Source organism: Oncorhynchus tshawytscha, linkage group LG23 (assembly GCF_018296145.1).
Source record: "Oncorhynchus tshawytscha isolate Ot180627B linkage group LG23, Otsh_v2.0, whole genome shotgun sequence".
NCBI classification, from domain to species: Eukaryota; Metazoa; Chordata; class Actinopteri; order Salmoniformes; family Salmonidae; genus Oncorhynchus; species Oncorhynchus tshawytscha.
The window spans coordinates 5,220,239-5,241,205 of record NC_056451.1 but is presented as its reverse complement, the minus strand read 5'-3'; the positions used below and the strand labels follow the sequence as shown (position 1 = coordinate 5,241,205).

The 20,967-nt window shown below is 43.2% G+C and overlaps 1 protein-coding gene and 1 long non-coding RNA gene across 2 annotated transcripts; both read right to left on the bottom strand.

The window, feature by feature from the left end:
• Nucleotides 1-76: 76 nt before the first annotated feature.
• si:ch211-154o6.3 (uncharacterized protein LOC563854 homolog) lies at nucleotides 77-16,206 on the bottom strand. The gene is made up of 14 exons (XM_042304471.1): nucleotides 16,052-16,206; nucleotides 15,850-15,959; nucleotides 14,502-14,620; nucleotides 13,647-13,882; nucleotides 10,081-10,204; nucleotides 9,683-9,804; nucleotides 8,732-8,818; nucleotides 8,499-8,588; nucleotides 7,864-7,952; nucleotides 3,847-4,066; nucleotides 3,602-3,724; nucleotides 3,246-3,411; nucleotides 901-989; nucleotides 77-417 (listed from the first exon to the last, which is right to left on the bottom strand). The coding sequence occupies exons 2-14, from the start codon at nucleotides 15,943-15,945 to the stop codon at nucleotides 329-331; spliced, it is 1,650 nt and encodes a 549-aa protein (XP_042160405.1). The 5' UTR covers nucleotides 15,946-15,959; nucleotides 16,052-16,206; the 3' UTR covers nucleotides 77-328.
• A 2,109-nt stretch (nucleotides 16,207-18,315) lies between these two features.
• Nucleotides 18,316-20,748, bottom strand: LOC121840648. The gene is made up of 3 exons (XR_006079762.1): nucleotides 20,600-20,748; nucleotides 20,361-20,387; nucleotides 18,316-19,135 (listed from the first exon to the last, which is right to left on the bottom strand). It is a non-coding gene; the product is annotated as an uncharacterized LOC121840648 (long non-coding RNA).
• Nucleotides 20,749-20,967: the final 219 nt, after the last annotated feature.

Here is a 20,967-nt window from a genome sequence, read left to right as displayed (position 1 = left end):
GGTGATAAACAGAATAACTAGTGTTCATAATAAACGAGGTGCCACACACAGGGATACACAATAAGAAGGAGAAATATTTGGAGGCAGGAAGGTCACAGTATGACAGCTTTATTGCATACATGAAATGACAACATTTACATAGAAAATGATCTCTCTCGCTCGCACTCCCTCCCTTTCCGTATGCTCTCTTTCCACCTCCGCCACTCTCTCAATCTGTCACCCCCCTATCCTTCTCCTCTGTCCCCCTCACTCCCTTCCTCTCGCCTTCGTTGCACTTCAGGCTGCGAGGAGCAGCGTCTTGGGCTTGGTGGCGGCGCGAAACTTGCTCTCACTGGAGAACACAGCGAAGCCACGACGTTGAGCCCGACTCTGGTGCATCTTGGGATGTGTAGTCCTCTTCTTTGTCATCATCGTAATCTACAGTAATGTGGGGAGTCATAGTTTAACGCGTTACATCCTTTTCCAGTTCATGCTCTTTTAAAAAGTTGACATGTTCAATCTTCAGGGCTCGATTCAATCTGTAGCGCTGAAGATCTTCGCTGTAGGACACTTCCGATTGAGCCCGACATATGCAGCGTTTGCCGTGAATGCATCCCTTTTACATTTCTACCCCTCTGTAGCGCAGGTCTTCAGCGCTACGGATTGAATCGAGCCCATATCTTTATCAAAGCGATTAGTCTTGAAGTTACTTAGCTATAATCTCACAGCTACTTTTTGGGGTGTGATTTATATAGATTTGTCTACAGCTGAAGCTAAAGGAGCCACTTTGAACCAATGGCTTCTTGCAGTAGAAACCCTTTGAGACGTGTTGCTTTGAGTTTTTCCTGATCTATGTATATTACTTGTGTGTGTGTGTGTGTGTGTGTGTGTGTTTCAGCCCGCTGTCACCCCCCTCCTCACCATCACTGTCCTCCTCGTCCTCGGAATCTCCCTCTGATTCTATCAGGGAGGCGTCCAATCGGTTGTCTCGCTTCGTTGTGACATCACCCCTGTGACAACATCACCATTAGACACTGGGTGGTTCGAGCCCTGAATGCTGATTGGCTGACAGTCGTGGTATATCAGTGTACCACAGGTATTAAAAAACATTTATTTTTACTGTTCTAATTATGTTGGTAACCAGTTTATAATAGCAATAAGGCACTTCTGGGGTTTGTGGTACAGTGGGGCAAAAAAGTATTTAGTCAGCCACCAATTGTGCAAGTTCTCCCACTTAAAAAGATGAGAGACGCCTGTAATTTTCATCATAGGTACACTTCAACTATGACAGACAAAATGAGAATAAAAAATTTAAAAAATCACAATGTAGGATTTTTAATGAATTTATTTGCAAATTATGGTGGAAAATAAGTACTTGGGCAATAACTAAAGTTTATCTCAATACTTTGTTATATACCCTTTGTTGGCAATGACAGAGGTCAAACGTTTTCTGTAAGTCTTCACAAGGTTTTCACACACTGTTGCTGGTATTTTGGCCCATTCCTCCATGCAGATCTCCTCTAGAGCAGTGATGTTTTGGGGCTGTTGCTGGGCAACACGGACTTTCAACTCCCTACAAAGATTTTCTATGGGGTTGAGATCTGGAGACTGGCTAGGCCACTCCAGGACCTTGAAATGCTTCTTACGAAGCCACTCCTTCGTTGCCCGGCCGGTGTGTTTGGGATCATTGTCATGCTGAAAGACCCAGCCACATTTCATCTTCAATGCCCTTGCTGATGGAAGGAGATTTTCACTCAAAATCTCATGATATATGGCCCCATTCATTTTTTTCCTTTACACGGATCAGTCGTCCATCCCTAAAGCATGATGTTTCCACCCCCATGCTTCACAGTAGGTATGGTGTTCTTTGGATGCAACCCAGCATTCTTTGTCCTCCAAACACGACGAGTTGAGTTTTTACCAAAAAGTTATATTTTGGTTTCATCTGACCATATGACATTCTCCCAATCTTCTTCTGGATCATTCAGATGCTCTCTAGCAAACTTCAGACGGGCCTGGACATGTACTGGCTTAAGCAGGGGGACACGTCTGGCACTGCAGGATTTGAGTCCCTGGCGGCGTAGTGGGTTACTGATGATAGGCTTTGTTACTTTGGTCCCAGCTCTCTGCAGGTCATTCACTAGGTCCCCCCATGTGGTTCTGGGATTTTTGCTCACCGTTCTTGTGATCATTTTGACCCCACGGGGTGAGATCTTGCGTGGAGCCCCAGATCGAGGGAGATTATCAGTGGTCTTGTATCTCTTCCATTTCCTAATAATTGCTCCCACAGTTGATTTCTTCAAACCAAGCTGCTTACCTATTGCAGATTCAGTCTTCCCAGCCTGGTGCAGGTCTACAATTTTGTTTCTGGTATCCTTTGAAAGCTCTTTGGTCTTGGCCATAGTGGAGTTTGGAGTGTGACTGTTTGAGGTTGTGGACAGGTGTCTTTTATACTGATAACAAGTTCAAACAGGTGCCATTAATACAGGTAACGAGTGGAGGACAGAGGAGCCTCTTAAAGAAGAAGTTACAGGTCTGTGAGAGCTAGAAATCTTGCTTGTTTGTAGGTGACCAAATACTTATTTTCCACCATAATTTGCAAAAAATTTGCAAAAAATAATAATTTTGTCTGTCATAGTTGAGGTGTACCTATGATGAAAATTACAGGCCTCTCTCATCTTTTTAAGTGGGAGACCTTGGCCGTGGTATATTGGCCATATACCACAACCCCTTGTGCCTTATTGCTCAATTAGACACCGACAGCCCATTATTCTTGTTATACTGTGGCCTGGGGTTATCTAGTGATTAGCATCACCCCCTCAGCACAAATATGAAATGTAGTTTATTTGATAATTAAAAGGTGTCAGGCTGTTCTAGCCAGAAGGTTATTTCCACTGTGGTACTCATATGTCAGTAGCCTACAAGCACGGGATCAAATCCCAGTTCCATCGTTACTTCGGAAGAAACTCTCTTCTCTCTTCCCTGTTATTCTACACTGTCCTATATGTTAAACAAACAAAAAAAACACAAAAAAGAAGGGAGACCCCTCTCTTTTACAAAAACGACAAATAAATATTATTCAACTGACATTGCTTTGGTGTCAAGTACATAAAGAAGTGAGGTGAGGGGCACATGAGTAATAGTGAACTTTTTGTCAGGTGCACCCATAAAGAACTTCAGAGTTCTATTAAAACTGCAAATCATTAAAACATCAGATCAGTATTCATTGACCTAGAGGAGTACTGACAGAAAGGTGTTGAGCCCACCTCTGCTTCCCGGAGCTGGGGAGCTGCTCCCACACCGTAAGGGCGCGACCCCCGGTGACCCAGCGGTGACCCCCACTGCCCGTGAGCCATGCCGCAAAGCAAAGGATTCTCGGAGCATCCGCCCAGGTCAGCGAGGCCAGGTACCTGCACTGAGGTAGAGAGAACACTGGGAGAGATGGAAGGAGAAAAGGGGAGAGAGAGAGAGAGAAGGAAAGAAGGAGAAAAGTAGATCGAAAAAGTTGATGAAAACCAAAATAGATTTAGGGAACAATGCATTCTATGAACAGCGTGGCTCTATAGGTTGGCAATTGTACCATAATATTCAGGGAAGAACCAGTTGTGTTAGCTTTACTCACAGTTCAAGGTGCTTTCCCCATTCGCCAAATCATAGCATGATCCAATGAGGAGTCCCCCTGTCTGATGTACACAATCTGTTACTCCAGCGATGCTGCTGTGATTGGTTAGCCTGGACACGGTGCCTGTGGTGATTGGACAGAGGAACGGTAAACATCAGATAGTACACAGATCTGTAAGGTCTAGCACTGTACCATATTAAGCTGGCTCTTCTATATAGTGTGCGCACACGCACACCGCTTCGCACCTGTCCTCCAGTTGAGAATCCTAAGGTTGGCTCTGCCGTAGGCAACGAAGAGCCTGTCACCACGGGGACTGAGGGTCAGACGACCTTCCTGACTCCCGCAACCCGTTACCGTTGTGTCCCAATGATGTAACAGCTGCAGGGGGTCGCGGTTGGTGCAGAGCCCCTCCCACACAGACACCCCACCCTCTGCTGAGCTGCTGAACACCAGGAGACCCTGGGACTGTGGAGGATAGATAGGGGGCAGTTGTCATGGAGACTGAATGCAGTGGCTGCATGGATATGGTGTGTGTGTGTGTGTGTGTGTGTGTGTGTGAGTGCATGTGTGTGTCTGTGCGTGCATGCCTGCGTGGTTTCACATGGTTTCGCATAATTTATGAACAAAGGTGGGGATGGTGCTTTCACTGCTTTGGCTTAAATGTGTTGAGCATATAACACTCCATAAATGTATGTCTTAAAGGCCCAGGGCAGTCAAAAACGAGATTTTCTTGTGTTTTATTTATATTTCCACAATATGATGTTGAAACAATACTGTGACATTGCCAAAATGATAATAATGCCCTTTTAGTGTAAGAGCTTTTTGAAAAGGCTGCCGAAAATGTCAGCCTGTTTTGGTGGGATGGCGTTTTGGCATGTCTGGTATCAAATTAGTTAATAGACCAATAAGAAAGACAGTTCCAAACCTCTCTACCAATAACAGCTAGTTTTCAGTTTTCCCCTCCCCACTTAGACCACTCCCAGACAGAATTGGCTCTTTGCTAATTGAAAACAATCACAGTAAGGTACTTAATTGTTACCAAGAAATGATTTGATATTGAGATAAACCAGCTGCATTGGACATTTAAACTATGTATTAAAACAGCCCCCAAGGAACCTGTATACAGTGCCTTGCAAAAGTATTCATTCCCCTTGGCGTTTTTCCTATTTCGTTGCGTTACAACCTGTAATTTAAGTTGAATTTGGATTTCATGGAATGGACATACACAAAATAGTCCAAATTGGTGAAGTGAAAAAAAAGAAGAAGTTTGTTTCAAAAAATAAAATAAAAAATAAAAACAGAAAAGTGGTGCGTGCACATGATCTCAGTATATATACCTGTACACCTGTTCTGAAAGGCCCCAGAGTCTGCAACACCACTAAGCAAGTGGCACCACGAAGACAAAGAAGCACCACAAAGACAAAGAAGCACCACGAAGACCAAGAAGCACCACGAACACCAAGAAGCACCACGAAGACCAAGAAGCACCACGAAGACCAAGAAGCACCACGAAGACCAAGAAGCACTACCACCACCAAACAAGAACTCTCCAAACAGGTCAGGGTAAAGTTGTGGAGAAGTACAGATCAGGGTTGGGTTATAAAAAAATATCAAAAACTTTCAACATCCCACGGGGTACCATTAAATCCATTATTAAAAAATGGAAAGAACATGGCACAACAACAAACCTGCCAAGAGAGGGCCACCCACCAAACCTCACGGACCATGCAAGGAGGGCATTAATCAGATAGGCAACAAAGAGACCAAGGATAACCCTGAAGGAGCTGCAAAGCTCCACAGCGGAGATTGGAGTATCTGTCCATAGGACCAGTTGAGGCCGTACACTCCACAGAGCTGGGCTCTTACGGAAGAGTGGCCAGAAAAAAAGCCCTTGCTTAAAGACAAAAGTAAGCAAAGACATTTGGTGTTCGCCAAAAGGCATGTGGGAGACTCCCCAAATACAGTGCCTTGCGAAAGTATTCGGCCCCCTTGAACTTTGCGACCTTTTGCCACAATTCAGGCTTCAAACATAAAGATATAAAATTGTATTTTTTTGTGAAGAATCAACAACACGTGGGACACAATCGAGCTCAGTGAGGTTGGATGGAGAGCATTTGTGAACAGCAGTTTTCAGTTCTTTCCACTGATTCTCGATTGGATTCAGGTCTGGACTTTGACTTGGCCATTCTAACACCTGGATATGTTTATTTTTGAACCATTCCATTGTAGATTTTGCTTTATGTTTTGGATCATTGTCTTGTTGGAAGACAAATCTCCGTCCCAGACTCCATCAGGTTTTCTTCCAGAATGGTCCTGTATTTGGCTCCATCCATCTTCCCATCAATTTTAACCATCTTCCCTGTCCCTGCTGAAGAAAAGCAGGCCCAAACCATGATGCTGCCACCACCATGTTTGACAGTGGGGATGGTGTGTTCAGGGTGATGAGCTGTGTTGCTTTTACGCCAAACATAACGTTTTGCATTGTTGCCAAAAAGTTCAATTTTGGTTTCATCTGACCAGAGCACCTTCTTCCACATGTTTGGTGTGTCTCGCAGGTGGCTTGTGGCAAACTTTAAACGACACTTTTTATGGAGATCTTTAAGAAATGGCTTTCTTCTTGCCACTCTTCCATAAAGGCCAGATTTGTGCAATATACGACTGATTGTTGTCCTATGGACAGAGTCTCCCACCTCAGCTGTAGATCTCTGCAGTTCATCCAGAGTGATCATGGGCCTCTTGGCTGCATCTCTGATCAGTCTTCTCCTTGTATGAGCTGAAAGTTTAGAGGGACGGCCAGGTCTTGGTAGATTTGCAGTGGTCTGATACTCCTTCCATTTCAATATTATCGCTTGCACAGTGCTCCTTGGGATGTTTAAAGCTTGGGAAATCTTTTTGTATCCAAATCTGGCTTTAAACTTCTTCACGGCAGGGTAGCCTAGTGGTTAGAGCGTTGGACTAGTAGTTGCAAGTTCAAACCCCCGAGCTGACAAGGTACAAATCTGTCGTTCTGCCCCTGAACAGGCAGTTAACCCACTGTTCCTAGGCCGTCATTGAAAATAAGAATTTGTTCTTAACTGACTTGCCTGGTTAAAGGTTAAGGATAAAGGTTAAAAAAAAAATTAAAAAATAAAACAGTATCTCGGACCTGCCTGGTGTGTTCCTTGTTCTTCATGATGCTCTCTGCGCTTTTAACGGACCTCTGAGACTATCACAGTGCAGGTGCATTTATACAGAGACTTGATTACACACAGGTGGATTGTATTTATCATCATTAGTCATTTAGGTCAACATTGGATCATTCAGAGATCCTCACTGAACTTCTGGAGAGAGTTTGCTGCACTGAAAGTAAAGGGGCTGAATAATTTTGCACGCCCAATTTTTCAGTTTTTGATTTGTTAAAAAAGTTTGAAATATCCAATAAATGTCGTTCCACTTCATGATTGTGTCCCACTTGTTGTTGATTCTTCACAAAAAAATACAGTTTTATATCTTTGGGCAAAAACCCCAGTGGCTAGATGTGCCAAGCTTATAGAGACATACCCCAAGAGACTTGCAGCTGTAATTTCTACAAAGTAAGGACTTTAAACTCAAGTTTATTTTTTTTGTGTGTGTCTTATTTCCTGTTTGTTTCACAATAAAAAATATTTTGCATCTTCAAAGTGGTAGGCATGTTGTGTAAATCAAATGATACAAACCCCCAAAATATTTATTTTATTTCCAGGTTGTAAGGCTACAAAATAGGAAAAATTCCAAGGGGGTGAATAGTTTCGCAAGCCACTGTAGTCCATTTCTGATCCTCTATCCTCGCAAATATAATGTATTTATTTTTTAAAGTAACGAGGAAAAGAGCACTGAATACTCTTTTGGACCTCTTTGGAATCTATATATATCTTAATTTATTTTGTATTTATTTCCACACTGCCTACAAGTGTGTAGCATATAAGGAGAACAAGATATTTGGTCCTTCGGGCTGCCATTTTTGTTTCTGCCTCAACCAATTTGTTTGGCGTGACAACACCTAAGTTGGCTAAAGCACACACATCTGTCAACAGTACGGAAATATTTGCTTTAATTTCAGCAAGGCCTTGATGAAAACACAAGGTTTTGTTCATTAGGGCAGAATACTAAAATTAGCATTTGTTATTGGACCAGTTTCAGTCCATTTTCTTCCGTTTGAACACAACCATAGTTACAGAAGCACTATAGCTTAAAGGTTAAAGGCCTAGAATGTGACACTATTGGCTCTTGATTATGGCAGCCACCTGTAGGGAGGTCACAGCCTCCTCATGGGCGTTGATTGATTGACAGTTGTCCATGGTTTTCCAGCTCCAGGCCTGGACTTTACCCCCATCTGCAGACAGAGAGAGGGAGAGGGAGAGAGGTTGATAGAGAGAGAGGGGGGTGAAGGGAGAGAGAGAGAGCGAGATGGAGTGAGAGATAGAGGGAGGGTGAGAGTATGGGAAAAGAGAGAGGGGAGGGATGGTAAAAGAGCAAGAGAGAGAGAGAGAGAGGTTAAGTAGGCCTGACAGTTGCTGGCAGACATTACTGATGTCTTGCATAAATACCTGTGAGCTTGAGTCTCCTCACTTGTCTGCCTCTGTCAGTCTGACGACACTTACTGTCAACTGCAGGGTTAGGCAACCCTGGTCCTGGAGTGCTGCAGGCACTTCCATGTTTTTTATTTAACCGACATGGAAGACCAGGTGTGTTGAATTTAGGCAATCACTGAACTGATCAATTAGGCTAGTTGGAACAAAATCCTTCAGTACCTGCGGCATCCCAGGAACAGGGTTGCCTACCCCTGATCCACTGAGTCTGTCATAGACAGTCACAGACACACAAACATATATGTACAACCCCTGCCCCCCTCACACACAGAAACTGCATCAACTCAAACCTGATCCTGTGATGATGTAGCCATCGCCTTCAGGCACAAAGCAGAGAGCAGTCACCGCGTTAAAGGTGTAGATGGACTTTACACACTGGCCTGGATGGAGAGAGGGGAACACTGATTTCATTGTCCACAACACACACAGGGAATTACGTAGGCACACACACACAGACGCACACAGGGCACTCACCCAGACAAAGCTGTAGGGCTCAGACTGTGTATGTACGAAGTGAACTAACCAGTGCTTAAAGCCCAGATCCTCACACAACAGTCCGCTGAACCACTCAGGATGAACCTCTCCTTGTCTCCCAGAGACAGTTCCCAGGCTAGAGAGAGAGAGAGAGAGAGAGAGAGAGAGATTGACAGTAGGGAGGAGAGGGGGAGGGGGAGGGGGGGGAGAGACAAGGGGGTGTTGAATGGAAGAAAGAGATGGAGAGAATATATGGGGGAGGGAATTATAATCATTTTATTTGTTGTCTTTGTACAGTTCATAGTCAGTATGCATATAATTATCGTCCATGTTGTTATTGATTTAATATGATGCGTTCCCGAGTTCTCGTCTTGGTAATGTAAGCCTGACTTATGCCAAAGTAGCTCATGGAATCAGAGAAAAGATGCGTTCCCGAGTTCTCGTCTTGGTAATGTAAGCCTGACTTATGCCAAAGTAGCTCATGGAATCAGAGAAAAGATGCGTTCCCGAGTTCTCGTCTTGGTAATGTAAGCCTGACTTATGCCAAAGTAGCTCATGGAATCAGAGAAAAAACCTGGAGAGCGTTAGATAGAGATACGGAGAGGGGGAGCGTGGGTGGAGAGACAGAAAGGGCAGAGAAGTTCAAGTAGTGGCACGATCCCTCCTTCAGTCAGAATGAGAGTAACCCAGAGTGTCTACTGCTGCTAGTTCTCTCTGTGGATTTGACCTGATGAACTAAAACTATAATTACACTGCCTGAAATATAAGTGTGTGTGTGTGTGTGTGTGTGTGCGTGTGTGTACATGTTTTACTATATTTGTGAGTACCAGCAGTCCTCACACGAATAGTAAACCGGTCCTCACTTGTATACAGGCTATTTTAGGCTTAGGGGTTAGGGTTAGGAGTTAGGGTTAGGATTAGTATAGTAAGACATACTGTAGGTGTGTGTGTGTGTGTGTGTGTGTGTGTGTGTGTGTGTGTGTGTCCGTCCATTCCCTACCGAGTCTCCTACAGTATTCAGGCGGAGGGGCAGATAGACAGGTGACTCCACCAGTGTGACCTCCCAGATTCCGCTGCTCGGTTGCCGTAGGAACGTGCCACACCTTTACTGTTGTGTCTCGACTGAGAGAGAGAAATACAGAGAGAGATGGAGAGAACAACGGAGAGAGATGAAATGAGTGTGAGAGATAGAGAGAGACAGCGAGAGACAGAGAGTGAGAGCAGACAAGCTTGAAGTAGATCAATAACACTCTGTTCAGGCGAGAATGGCTCTCAGTGTAGGAGGAGAAAGTTAGCATATTAAGAGTTACAGAGAGAGGAGGAGGGAGAAAGAAAGAAATTAATTGAATTATTCACAGTTATGCGATCTATTATTAAATCGGAGAATGACTCACTTACCTGCCGGAGATCACCAGGTTGTCAACAGCAACCACACAGGTGACGATGTCACTGTGACCCTCCAGCGACCTCAAGCGAAACTTGGCTTTCTCCCATGATGCTTTGAGAGATGTAAACTCGGCATCTGAAAAAAAGGGACCCATCATAATCACCATGAACCCAGAACCCAAGTCTTGCGTGAACCTCTTTACAAAGGGACAGATTCAGACTTGTACGCCTTTCTTATGCACTTCTCAGTAGTTGGTATTCAGATGTGTGTGCGTAACGGGCTTTGTACAGGTGCGTAACGGGCTTTGTACAGGTGCGTAACGGGCTTTGTACAGGCTTTGTACAGGTGCGTAACGGGCTTTGTACAGGTGCGTAACGGGCTTTGTACAGGTGCGTAACGGGCTTTGTACAGGTGCGTAACGGGCTTTGTACAGGTGCGTAACGGGCTTTGTACAGGTGCGTAACGGGCTTTGTGCAGGTGCGTAACGGGCTTTGTGAAGGTGCGTAACGGGCTTTGTACAGGTGCGTAACGGGCTTTGTACAGGCTTTGTACAGGTGCGTAACGGGCTTTGTACAGGTGCGTAACGGGCTTTGTACAGGTGCGTAACGGGCTTTGTACAGGTGCGTAACGGGCTTTGTACAGGTGCGTAACGGGCTTTGTACAGGTGCGTAACGGGCTTTGTACAGGTGCGTAACGGGCTTTGTACAGGTGCGTAACGGGCTTTGTGCAGGTGCGTAACGGGCTTTGTGCAGGTGCGTAACGGGCTTTGTGCAGGTGCGTAACGGGCTTTGTACAGGTGCGTAACGGGCTTTGTGCAGGTGCGTAACGGGCTTTGTACAGGTGCGTAACGGGCTTTGTACAGGTGCGTAACGGGCTTTGTACAGGTACGTAACGGACTTTGTACAGGTGCGTAACGGGCTTTGTACAGGTGCGTAACGGGCTTTGTGCAGGTGCGTAACGGGCTTTGTGCAGGTGCGTAATGGGCTTTGTGCAGGTGCGTAACGGGCTTTGTACAGGTGCGTAACGGGCTTTGTACAGGTGCGTAACGGGCTTTGTACAGGTGCGTAACGGGCTTTGTGCAGGTGCGTAACGGGCTTTGTACAGGTGAGTAACGGGCTTTGTACAGGTGCGTAACGGGCTTTGTACAGGTGCGTAACGGGCTTTGTACAGGTGCGTAACGGGCTTTGTACAGGTGCGTAACGGGCTTTGTGCAGGTGCGTAACGGGCTTTGTGAAGGTGCGTAACGGGCTTTGTACAGGTGCGTAACGGGCTTTGTACAGGCTTTGTACAGGTGCGTAACGGGCTTTGTACAGGTGCGTAACGGGCTTTGTACAGGTGCGTAACGGGCTTTGTACAGGTGCGTAACGGGCTTTGTACAGGTGCGTAACGGGCTTTGTACAGGTGCGTAACGGGCTTTGTGCAGGTGCGTAACGGGCTTTGTGCAGGTGCGTAACGGGCTTTGTGCAGGTGCGTAACGGGCTTTGTACAGGTGCGTAACGGGCTTTGTACAGGTGCGTAACGGGCTTTGTACAGGTGCGTAACGGGCTTTGTGCAGGTGCGTAACGGGCTTTGTACAGGTGCGTAACAGGCTTTGTACAGGTGCGTAACGGGCTTTGTACAGGTGCGTAACAGGCTTTGTACAGGTACGTAACAGGCTTTGCAGGCGTGGTTCCATTGCATGCGCTGAATACATTTAAATCAACCGCTGAAAACCCTTCCACTTGATGGCCGACAGACTTCCCCTGGAGTTTTCATTCAATAGGGGTTTCAGTACATTTATATAAAGCCATCCCTTTAAATTTGATGTACCTTCAATTAGAATTTAGTCTGACAGACTCACTAGAATATATTGAGAGAACTGTTCCCGAAAATTAGGGATCAATGAAAGAAATGTAAGTACACAAATATTTGTCTCCTTCTCAGCACCAATTGGTCGATTTAAAAATACTCTTGATCTTTTTAGGGTTCGGAAAGCATTTATGAATAATAAAAAAAACAGGTTTGGAGAACCTTTACGCAAGAAAATATATTGGTGAATCAAAAATACAGTGGTTTGATTCCTCCTGAAAGTTGCCATATTTAATGAATCAATCCATGAAATATTGAAAGGTGAGAAAAGTGTACAATAAGGGTTGAAAAGTAGTCCTATAAATCAACTCTAATAACCCTCATTAATAATTGTTTTAATGTTTTCTGTTATTTTACCAGGTAAGTTGACTGAGAACACGTTCTCATTTACAGCAACGACCTGGGGAATAGTTACAGGGGAGAGGAGGGGTATGAAAGAGCCAATTGTAAACTGGGGAGGATTAGGTGACCGTGATGGTTTGAGGGACAGATTGGGAATTTATCCAGGACACTCTTACATACTCTTACGATAAGTGCCTTGGGATCTTTAATGACCTCAGAGAGTCAGGACACCCGTTTAACGTCCCATCCGAAAGACGGTCCCCAATCATTGCCCTGTGGCATTGGAATATTTTTTACACCAGAGGAAAGAGTGCCTCCCATTGGCCCTCCAACACCATTTCCAGCAGCATCTGGTCTCCCATCCAGGGACTGACCAGGACCATAGCTTAGGTCTCCAAACGTTATTCTAGCAAAGTTATAAGGCCTTCATTTTATAAACGTCACTGTGGGAAAGTTGATATGTCGATATGCTTTAGTTTGCTGGCATATGACTGGCTTCACATTTGTCTCCAGCGATCATCAGTTCAAATAGATCTGAAACCATTGTCATTAATATTTACAACCCCCTTATCTAAGCGGCTTACTTTACCTGGATCTTACCAACAGCTCTTATCAATTTGTAAATTACAGTGCACGGAGAACGATGACATTTCAAACGGAAAAAAGAACAAAGATGCTATTCCACTTGGAACCGACAGGTTGCTCGACCTTATTCATCGTTACATCGCGCATAAAGGGGATGGCATTATGAGGGAATGAAGTCAAAACTGATCTAGGATCTGTTTTGCCTTTAAGATCATAAAGAATAAGACAGGGAGGGACGAGGGCAAGTATCCACAAAGCGTCTCAGAGTAGGTGCAGATCTAGAATCTGTCTATACAATCTTATTCAGTATGACCTAAAAGGCTAAACTAATACTAGATCAGCGCCCCTATTCTGAGACACTTGGTGAATACAGGCCCGGGCCTCCAGCCTGATCAGGGACATTGTGAGAGACTATAATAGCCATGGTTGACTCAACACTTCTCTAACCTTAGTTGATCAATAACTACTGTACACGTATTTGTCAGCTCTAGAGCATGAAACTAATTCTGTTTCTAGGAAACAAACAGTACAAACAGATCATGCTTGTGTTCAGTAGGCACGAAGCTGCGTCTGAAACAGGTAGGTACGATCTGAACTTATGAAATGGTAGTTTTGGTTTGTCGTTCTGAAGCGTTTTGCTACAGTGTGCCAACAGTGGACCCTAATGAACACAACCCAGGTGGGAAGGACAGATCGAAACGTTAACTATTTGTAATATAATTTCAGTACATTCGTGAGATACCAATGAGTATGAGAATGTGTCTACATAATCTAACAAACCCTAGTTTAAAGATAACCCCACCTTCCTGGTTTTCCTTGGGGCTTGTGTCGGTCACAGCTAGACAGGGCTCTGACTGCTCTTCCCCTGCTCCTGTCTCTCTCCGTCCTCCTGTCTCCTCCTTTCTTCCTGTCTCTCCCCTTGTTACCGTCTCCTTCTGACTGCCTGTCTTCTTCTGTCGGCCTATCGGCTCTGCTTCTCCCTTGGGGATCTTGGTAGCAGAGGGGCTGTGTGATGGAAGAGCCTCAGAGGTGGCTTCACTGTGCCCGAGCAAAAAAAGAACACACAAAAAACACACCAAACACCAAGAGTGAATTGACAGTGCAGTCACATTCAGGAAAACGTTATGTGGACAGACATACAGAACAGTGCATAGGCTAAGCCATAGACACACAAGCAAGTTTACAAATAATGATAATCCTTTATTACATTTCTATAGCACTTCAGTACAAGTATAATCTCAAAGTGCATAAATATACAGTTGTCGCCATGGCGTGGAAAAACAGATTGATGTTGTCGTGGTGTCTTTGATTAACAGATTATCACTATCATTTTCATTATCGTGTCTTTAAACTACTTAGTGATAATGACATTTCCCCTGGTATTCCCTTGATATTTCAAAGCCCTGGGAGAGTGTGCCCAGTCGTAACTCTGTGGAAGGAATCCCTAAGTGATGGCTACGCGGCGTTCTATCCCCTCTACTACTCCAATACATTAAGGATGCCTTGAAAGAATGACTGACTGACTTTGACCTATGTTGGCTAGACTCAAGCCAGATCAAAGCATCAAAGTGAATGTTACAGCTTGTGAACAGGGATGTTAATCCCCCCTATCTCCCTCTAGCTCTCCCTCCTTCTCTCTCTCTCTCTCTTTCCTTACACTTGTCTTTTCATCTTCTCATGTTTTCCTCCTCCCACAATCCCCGGAGTTTGCTGGGGGCCAGAAAGCTGCAGCAGAAGTTCAGCCAATCTGGTGCGGAGCTCCGCCTTCCTGGAGATCTGAAGATAGTGGGGGGGGTTGGGCTTAGATTTGTTTGAGCCCATAATTTAGGTTAATAATAACATGCATGACCGTAGAAATCTCCCTGGGTACGTCTCAATAGTCCAACGTCGCTCCTCCTTCATCTATACTGATCTGAGAAGAGATGGACTGATAAAAGACAGTGAGTAGACATCCGTCCATCATAGTACTGTCACCGATCCTATGTTTCCAGATCAGAGCAGATGAAGGAAAGGAGACAAAACGACCACTGTAGACTATTGATATGTGCCCCCCAATGATTCGTATAAACCCTGAATGACTGACAGGGGGCACTGTATTGAAGCCACCGCGCAGCAATCTTGGCACTCCTCCTCAATTGTAAAATAATATTTCGGAAGCTACAGAAATGTATTTATTAATGTTCATTTTTGACACAATTATTATATTACAGGCACCTTAATGTATACTTTCAAATTATATTATGTGAGGTAAACATAATTTAAAAAAAAGTTATGTTACTGTCCCCACTACAATATAATTTTTTTAAATACATGTAATTTTGTCCTAGAAACAATTAATTGAAATACTGTAGAATTCCATTCATTCCTATGGAGGTCTCCTGCTAGGGAGTGCCAATATGGCCGACCGGTGGGTTCAAATCCTCTCACAGCATCAGCAATCCAAGGTTTATAAACGCAACCCCCTCCTTACAGTTTACAAGGTGATTCAGATTGCCAAAACCCCAATGGCACCAAATCAAGATTAGAAAGGCATGATACATCTCGACACAAGAGATGGGTATCATTGTTATGCTTACATTTGATGTGTTCAATTAGTGCCAGTGTAGATGAGGTTGATCTAAAACTCGGCCAAAACCCAATGAGAACGCAAGTTGTTTACCACTAGATTTCTAAAGATTGTGATCTAGCGAGCCTATTCTCTATCTCACATGGGTGAAATGATTTAATGATCAACTGTTCAGTCTTGGTGTGCTCCAGCTAGGTTGGCCTCAATTGAACTCATTCACGACCGAGACTGTAATAATATCAAATGTAACCTGCAAGATTGTATTGGAGGATTAAGGTGCTACATCAAGACCTCTCTTGGGAGCGAGTACAGTCATATCCGGGAGTATTAGTACCAAGGGAAATCTATTCAGGATTGTGGAATAAGCACCGGTGCGCTCATGACACGACTGATATTAAAACTATGGCTGAAGATGAGAAGTGAAAGTCGTGTTCTGTACCTTAACTCTTTCTTCTGGAGTGAGAGATTGAGAAATGTTGATCTCCAGATTCTCAATCTGTCTCAGTTTCTTCTGGAGCTTTCTCACCTCCCCCATCTGAAACCCTAATTCTACAAGCACCAACAACTGTTCCAGATTAGTATGTCTACAATGTTTCACTAGGCTTGTGGGTCATGCAACATTCATGTTTAAGTGTTTCTACCGTGTTTCACTAGTTTGTTGTCCTTTCTCTGCCCAGTCAATCGTTTCCATAGACGTGTCTCATCGCTGATGACAACAATGGTGGATAGCCTGGTGAGCGTGTTTGAGGGGATACATTTGAGCAAGGATCTGCGCAAATTCGCTAATCTTCACCACATAATGAGCAGTAATTTTCCCAGGAGATATCTATGTAGATCAGTGATCCTGCGCAGTCTGACTGCAATGTAGTAGATCTCAAACAAGCACGGGCGCTTTATTAACTTCTTCTCTGGTCTCCCGGACGGTTGCCGACATTGCTCTGGTTTACAGTGACACTAGGTGGAATGGAGAGGAACTTAATTTACAAAAATCCAAATACCAAGGCAGCGTTTCATTTTTATTACATGTGCTCCCTCATTTCGAGCATCGTTCCCTTTTCCCCTATAGTGACGGATTTGATAAGATTTAATTTGGTGTTATAACTGAATAATTATTTATATTCAGTGTATGAGAATAGGACTTGGTCTTCAATAATTCCGTTTGTGAGATAAAACATTTAAATAGCAATTTAATTCAACAACAAATAAATGCTCAACCATTACGCCAATATGCACCATTTGTTATAATTAGTTGTAATAACATCCATAGTAAACATTATGTATATGTCTAGTCTGTGTATAGTGCCTATAAAAGTCTACACCCCCCCCTTGGATTTCTTCACATTTTATTGTGTTACAAAGTAGGATTCAAATAGATTTAGACGAATTATCCTCTTTGGCAACTATCTACATGAAATACTCTATAATGTCAAAGTGGAAGAAAAATAAAACACTACTATACCTTGATTAGATAAGTATATACCCCCTCAGTCAATACATTTTAGAAACACCTTTGGCGGTGATTACAGCTGTGAGTCTTCCTGGGTAAGTCTCATAAGAGCTTTGTATACCTGTATTGTGCCACATTTGCTCATTATTCTTTTCAAAATTCTTCAAGCTTTGTCAAGGTGTTGGGGATTATAGCTAGACAGCAATTTTCAAGTCTTGCTAAGCAGATTTAAGTCAAAATGGTAACTTGGCCACTCAGGAACATCCACTGTCTTCTTGGTAAGCAACTCCAGTGTAGATTTGGCTTTGTGTTGTTGGTTAATGTCCTGTTGAATGGTGAATTCCTTCCCCAGTCTGGTGTAAAGCAGACTGAAGCAGGTTTTTCTCTAGGAGTTTGCCTGTGTTTAGCTCCATCACATTTCTTTTCATCCTGAAAAACTCTGCAGTCTTTGTCGATGTCCAGCGTACACATACCATGATGCAGCCACCACCATGCTTGAAAATAAGGAGGGAGTTACTGAGTGATGTGTTGTGTTGGATTTGCCTCAAACATAAGGCTTTGCATTTAGGCCAAAATGTTTATTCCTTTGCAGTGTATTTTTTCCCCAGTATTACTTTAGTGCCTTGCTGCGTACATATGCATGTTTTGGAATATTTTTTTCTGTATATTTGTATTATTCTTTTCACTCTGTACATTAGGTTGCTACAACGCTGTTTGATCCATCCTCGTTTTTTTTTACCATCACAGCCATTGAACTCTGTAGCTGTTTTAAAATCACCAACAGCCTCATAGTGACGTCCCTGAGCATTTTATTTCCTGTCCTGCAGCTCAGTTCAGGAGGAAGACTGCATCTTTGATGTGCCTAAGTAGTTTAATACATCATCCACAGCGTAATTATTAACTGGACCATGCTTAAAGATATATTTCATGTCTGATTTGTTATTGTTACCCATCTACCAATCACTGCTCTTCTTTATGGGGCTTTCGAAAAGCCCTCTGGTCCTTTTAGCTGAATATGTGCTTGAAATGCAATACTTGACTGAGGGACCTTACAGATGTTGTTTGTTTGGGGGACAGTCAACCCCTATTATTTCACACAGTGTTAGTCTATATAACTTATGTGATTTGTTACATTTCACTTACTTTTCTCCCCAATTTCATCATATCCAATTACGATCTTGTCCCATCGCTGCAACTCCCCAACGGGTTCGGGAGAGGCGAAGATCAAGTCATGCGTCCTCCGAAACATGACCCGCCAAACCGGGCTCCTTAACACCCGGCTGCTTAACCCAGAAGAATGTGTCGGAGGAAACACTGTTCATCTGACGACTGAAATCAGCCTGCAGGCGCCCGGACCGGTACAAGGAGTCGCTAGAGCGCGATGAGCCAAGCAAAGCCCCCCCAGCCAAACCCTCCCCTAACCCGGACAACGCTGGGCCAATTGTGCGCTGCCCTATGGGACTCCCGGTCACTGCCGGTTGTGAAACAGGCTGGGATCGAACCCGGGTCTGTAGTAGCCCCAAATGTTACTTCGAAACTAATTTAGGATTGCCTAAACGAAGGGTATAAACACTTATGTGACAACTATAGTTTAGTGAAACATTTTCTATTCATTTGTACAAATGTGTAGAATTTCCTTTTCCCTTTGACATTATGGAGTATTTTGTGTAGATCAATGGCAAAAATGTACAATTAAATATAATTCAATTCCACTTTGTAATGCCCCCCCCCCCAAAAGTTCAAGGGGGTACAGACTTTCTATAGGCATTGTATGTGTGAAAGCATTTTTGAAAACAGGTGGAGGTATTGCTTTCCATTTGACATCTTGTCTCTTCTATGTTCTGCTGTGCGTTTTCCAGCACTATCAACGTTTTGTCATTTTTCCAAGGCTAATGCCTAGCCTATCCCTAGCCCACAATATGTCATAGGCACAGTCTGCATGTGGCTCCATCTATCAGACAGAGAAAGAAAATATCAAGAAGAGTGTAGATGCACAACTTTATTTGTGTATCTGTATGATTATTGCAAGATCATTTGGGTCTTTCATGGTGTTCAATCATGGAAACGGGTCAGCTAGGTCTACAGTACCAGTAAATATAGTAGGCCTAGTCATAGAAGTTATTCTTATGTTGTTGCCACTGTTGTTGCAGAAGTTCTGCAGACTACTGTGCAATGAGAGCATACCAAGTGTTACAGCAGAGTTTGAAGTAAGGCAGGTGCAACCATCAGCCCCAACTACAGCAAAAACGGAAGAGTCAGGGTGCTTGCCCCCGATTGCCTACAGAGAAGATAGAGTGAAGAGAGAGAGCAAGAGAAGGAACTGAATTTCGACACTCTTAGAAAAGGGGCTACCTAGAACCATAAAAGCTTCCTCTGCTGTCCCTGTATGATAACCCTTTTTTGGCTCTATGAAGATCAGATGTAGAACCGATGTAGAACCCAACTTACCCAACTAACCATCGTATAACCTTTTAAGAACCCGTTGGTGATAAGATTCTACCTAGAACCAAACAGGGTTCTCTCGGACAGCCGAAGAACCCTTTATGGGTCGTTCTTGAATTGCGGTGGCATTTACATCCACAAAAAAAACACTTCAAAATGACAAATAGTTCCCCATCATACATGAACTGTTTATCAGTCATAAAACATACTGCAAGTGCTTTATACTGCAAAACGTTATGTTTAGGCATTGTTTAAAGTACTTAGGCCAAGCAAATTGGCTTGTATCAGTAGTGACCCAGTACAACTGTAGTGACATGTTTTGGGGGGATTTAAAGCTATCAATCTATGTATTATTTTTTTATTCTATAAAGTAAACAAAAGTATTACACATCTTGTATAGCTCAATAAAAACAAAACAGGCTATTAAAATAACTATTATTTTTACAAATATAATATGTGTCCCTAAGTTTTATCCTATTGGTGTAACAACTTTGAAAATCACTCATTACAAAGATATACAAGGACCTTCCATTCCCTCCAGTTGCAAACCATTGCACTGGGAAGGTCTATATTAAAAACAATTATTAGTTAATCACACCCTTTTAGTGTCTCATACATTTGAGGATTCCATTGATCATTTGGTGTGTGAGTGTAATTTGTGTTACACCTTTTAAAGGTAGGGGAAATTACAAAATTATGAAACAAAAACAGTTTAGTAAATGATTTTTAAAAGGGTTAATGGCCTTAGATTCGGGCACCTGTGTCCTCCATTTAAGAAAATCCTCAATTACCAAAATGTTGTCATTGGAGTTACCATCATTGGTGTAACTACTCCTGCTGGTGACACAATGTTATCATAATAGTAAAACATTATTAAAAGGAATTAAGCTACCATATTAGTTCACTTAGAATGGGAAGATGTACCCAATACATTTTTTAAGTACATTTTTTCCAAAAGGCCATGCCCAAATGCCACTGCAATTCAAGAACAACCCTTATTGTAGGTAGGCCTATAGACACATTAGCTCAATCAATTTATAAAAAAACAAACAAGGGAATACCTTGTCTGGCATTTTGGTTCCATTCACCTGAAAGACAAAGGACATAGGACCATTTTAGACATTTCACAACAATTTAGGCTGTTGCTTAAACGTTAACACAATACCTGGAAACAAATCATCACAGATAAATGCTATTGATTATATGTATACAATTTCTGACCTCTACATTGCTGAACTCTACAATTCACATGGCTAATCTCTACTTAATACTTTACTAATACTGATATTTTGGTTCTTACCTTGACCTCTGTGGTTGAAGGATGCCTCACCTTGGCCTCTGTGAACACAGACAGCACCAGCAGGATGAAGACAGCACAGACCAGAGCTTCGTTAATGTTGAAGAGGGTTGAGTCTCTGAACAGCAAAAGTGTATCTGTGTTTATTTCAGCTAGAAGTGGAAGGGTCTGAAAGGGGTGTGTGCACCATGACTGCATGGGCACAAGTACAGAGATCTGTTTTACAGTCATGAGCAGTGTAAATGAACTTTAATAGGGCCTACAAATAATATTTTTGATATTTGGCACTAGTGGGTATTTTTGTATTCTTCATTTTTTTCCATATATGCCAATAGTCTATTTAATGTATTGTATTGCATTGTATTGTTATG

Excerpts from the sequence above, each read along its gene's own strand:
- si:ch211-154o6.3 (XM_042304471.1), bottom strand. The coding sequence starts at position 15,945 with ATGGGGGAGGTGAGAAAGCTCCAGAAGAAACTGAGACAGATTGAGAAT. Across the intron at positions 13,883-14,501 it reads GAGAAGATGAAAAGACAAGT|TGAAGCCACCTCTGAGGCTC; the intron begins GTAAGGAAAGAG and ends GCTCGGGCACAG. Across the intron at positions 3,725-3,846 it reads GATTCTCAACTGGAGGACAG|GCACCGTGTCCAGGCTAACC; the intron begins GTGCGAAGCGGT and ends CAATCACCACAG.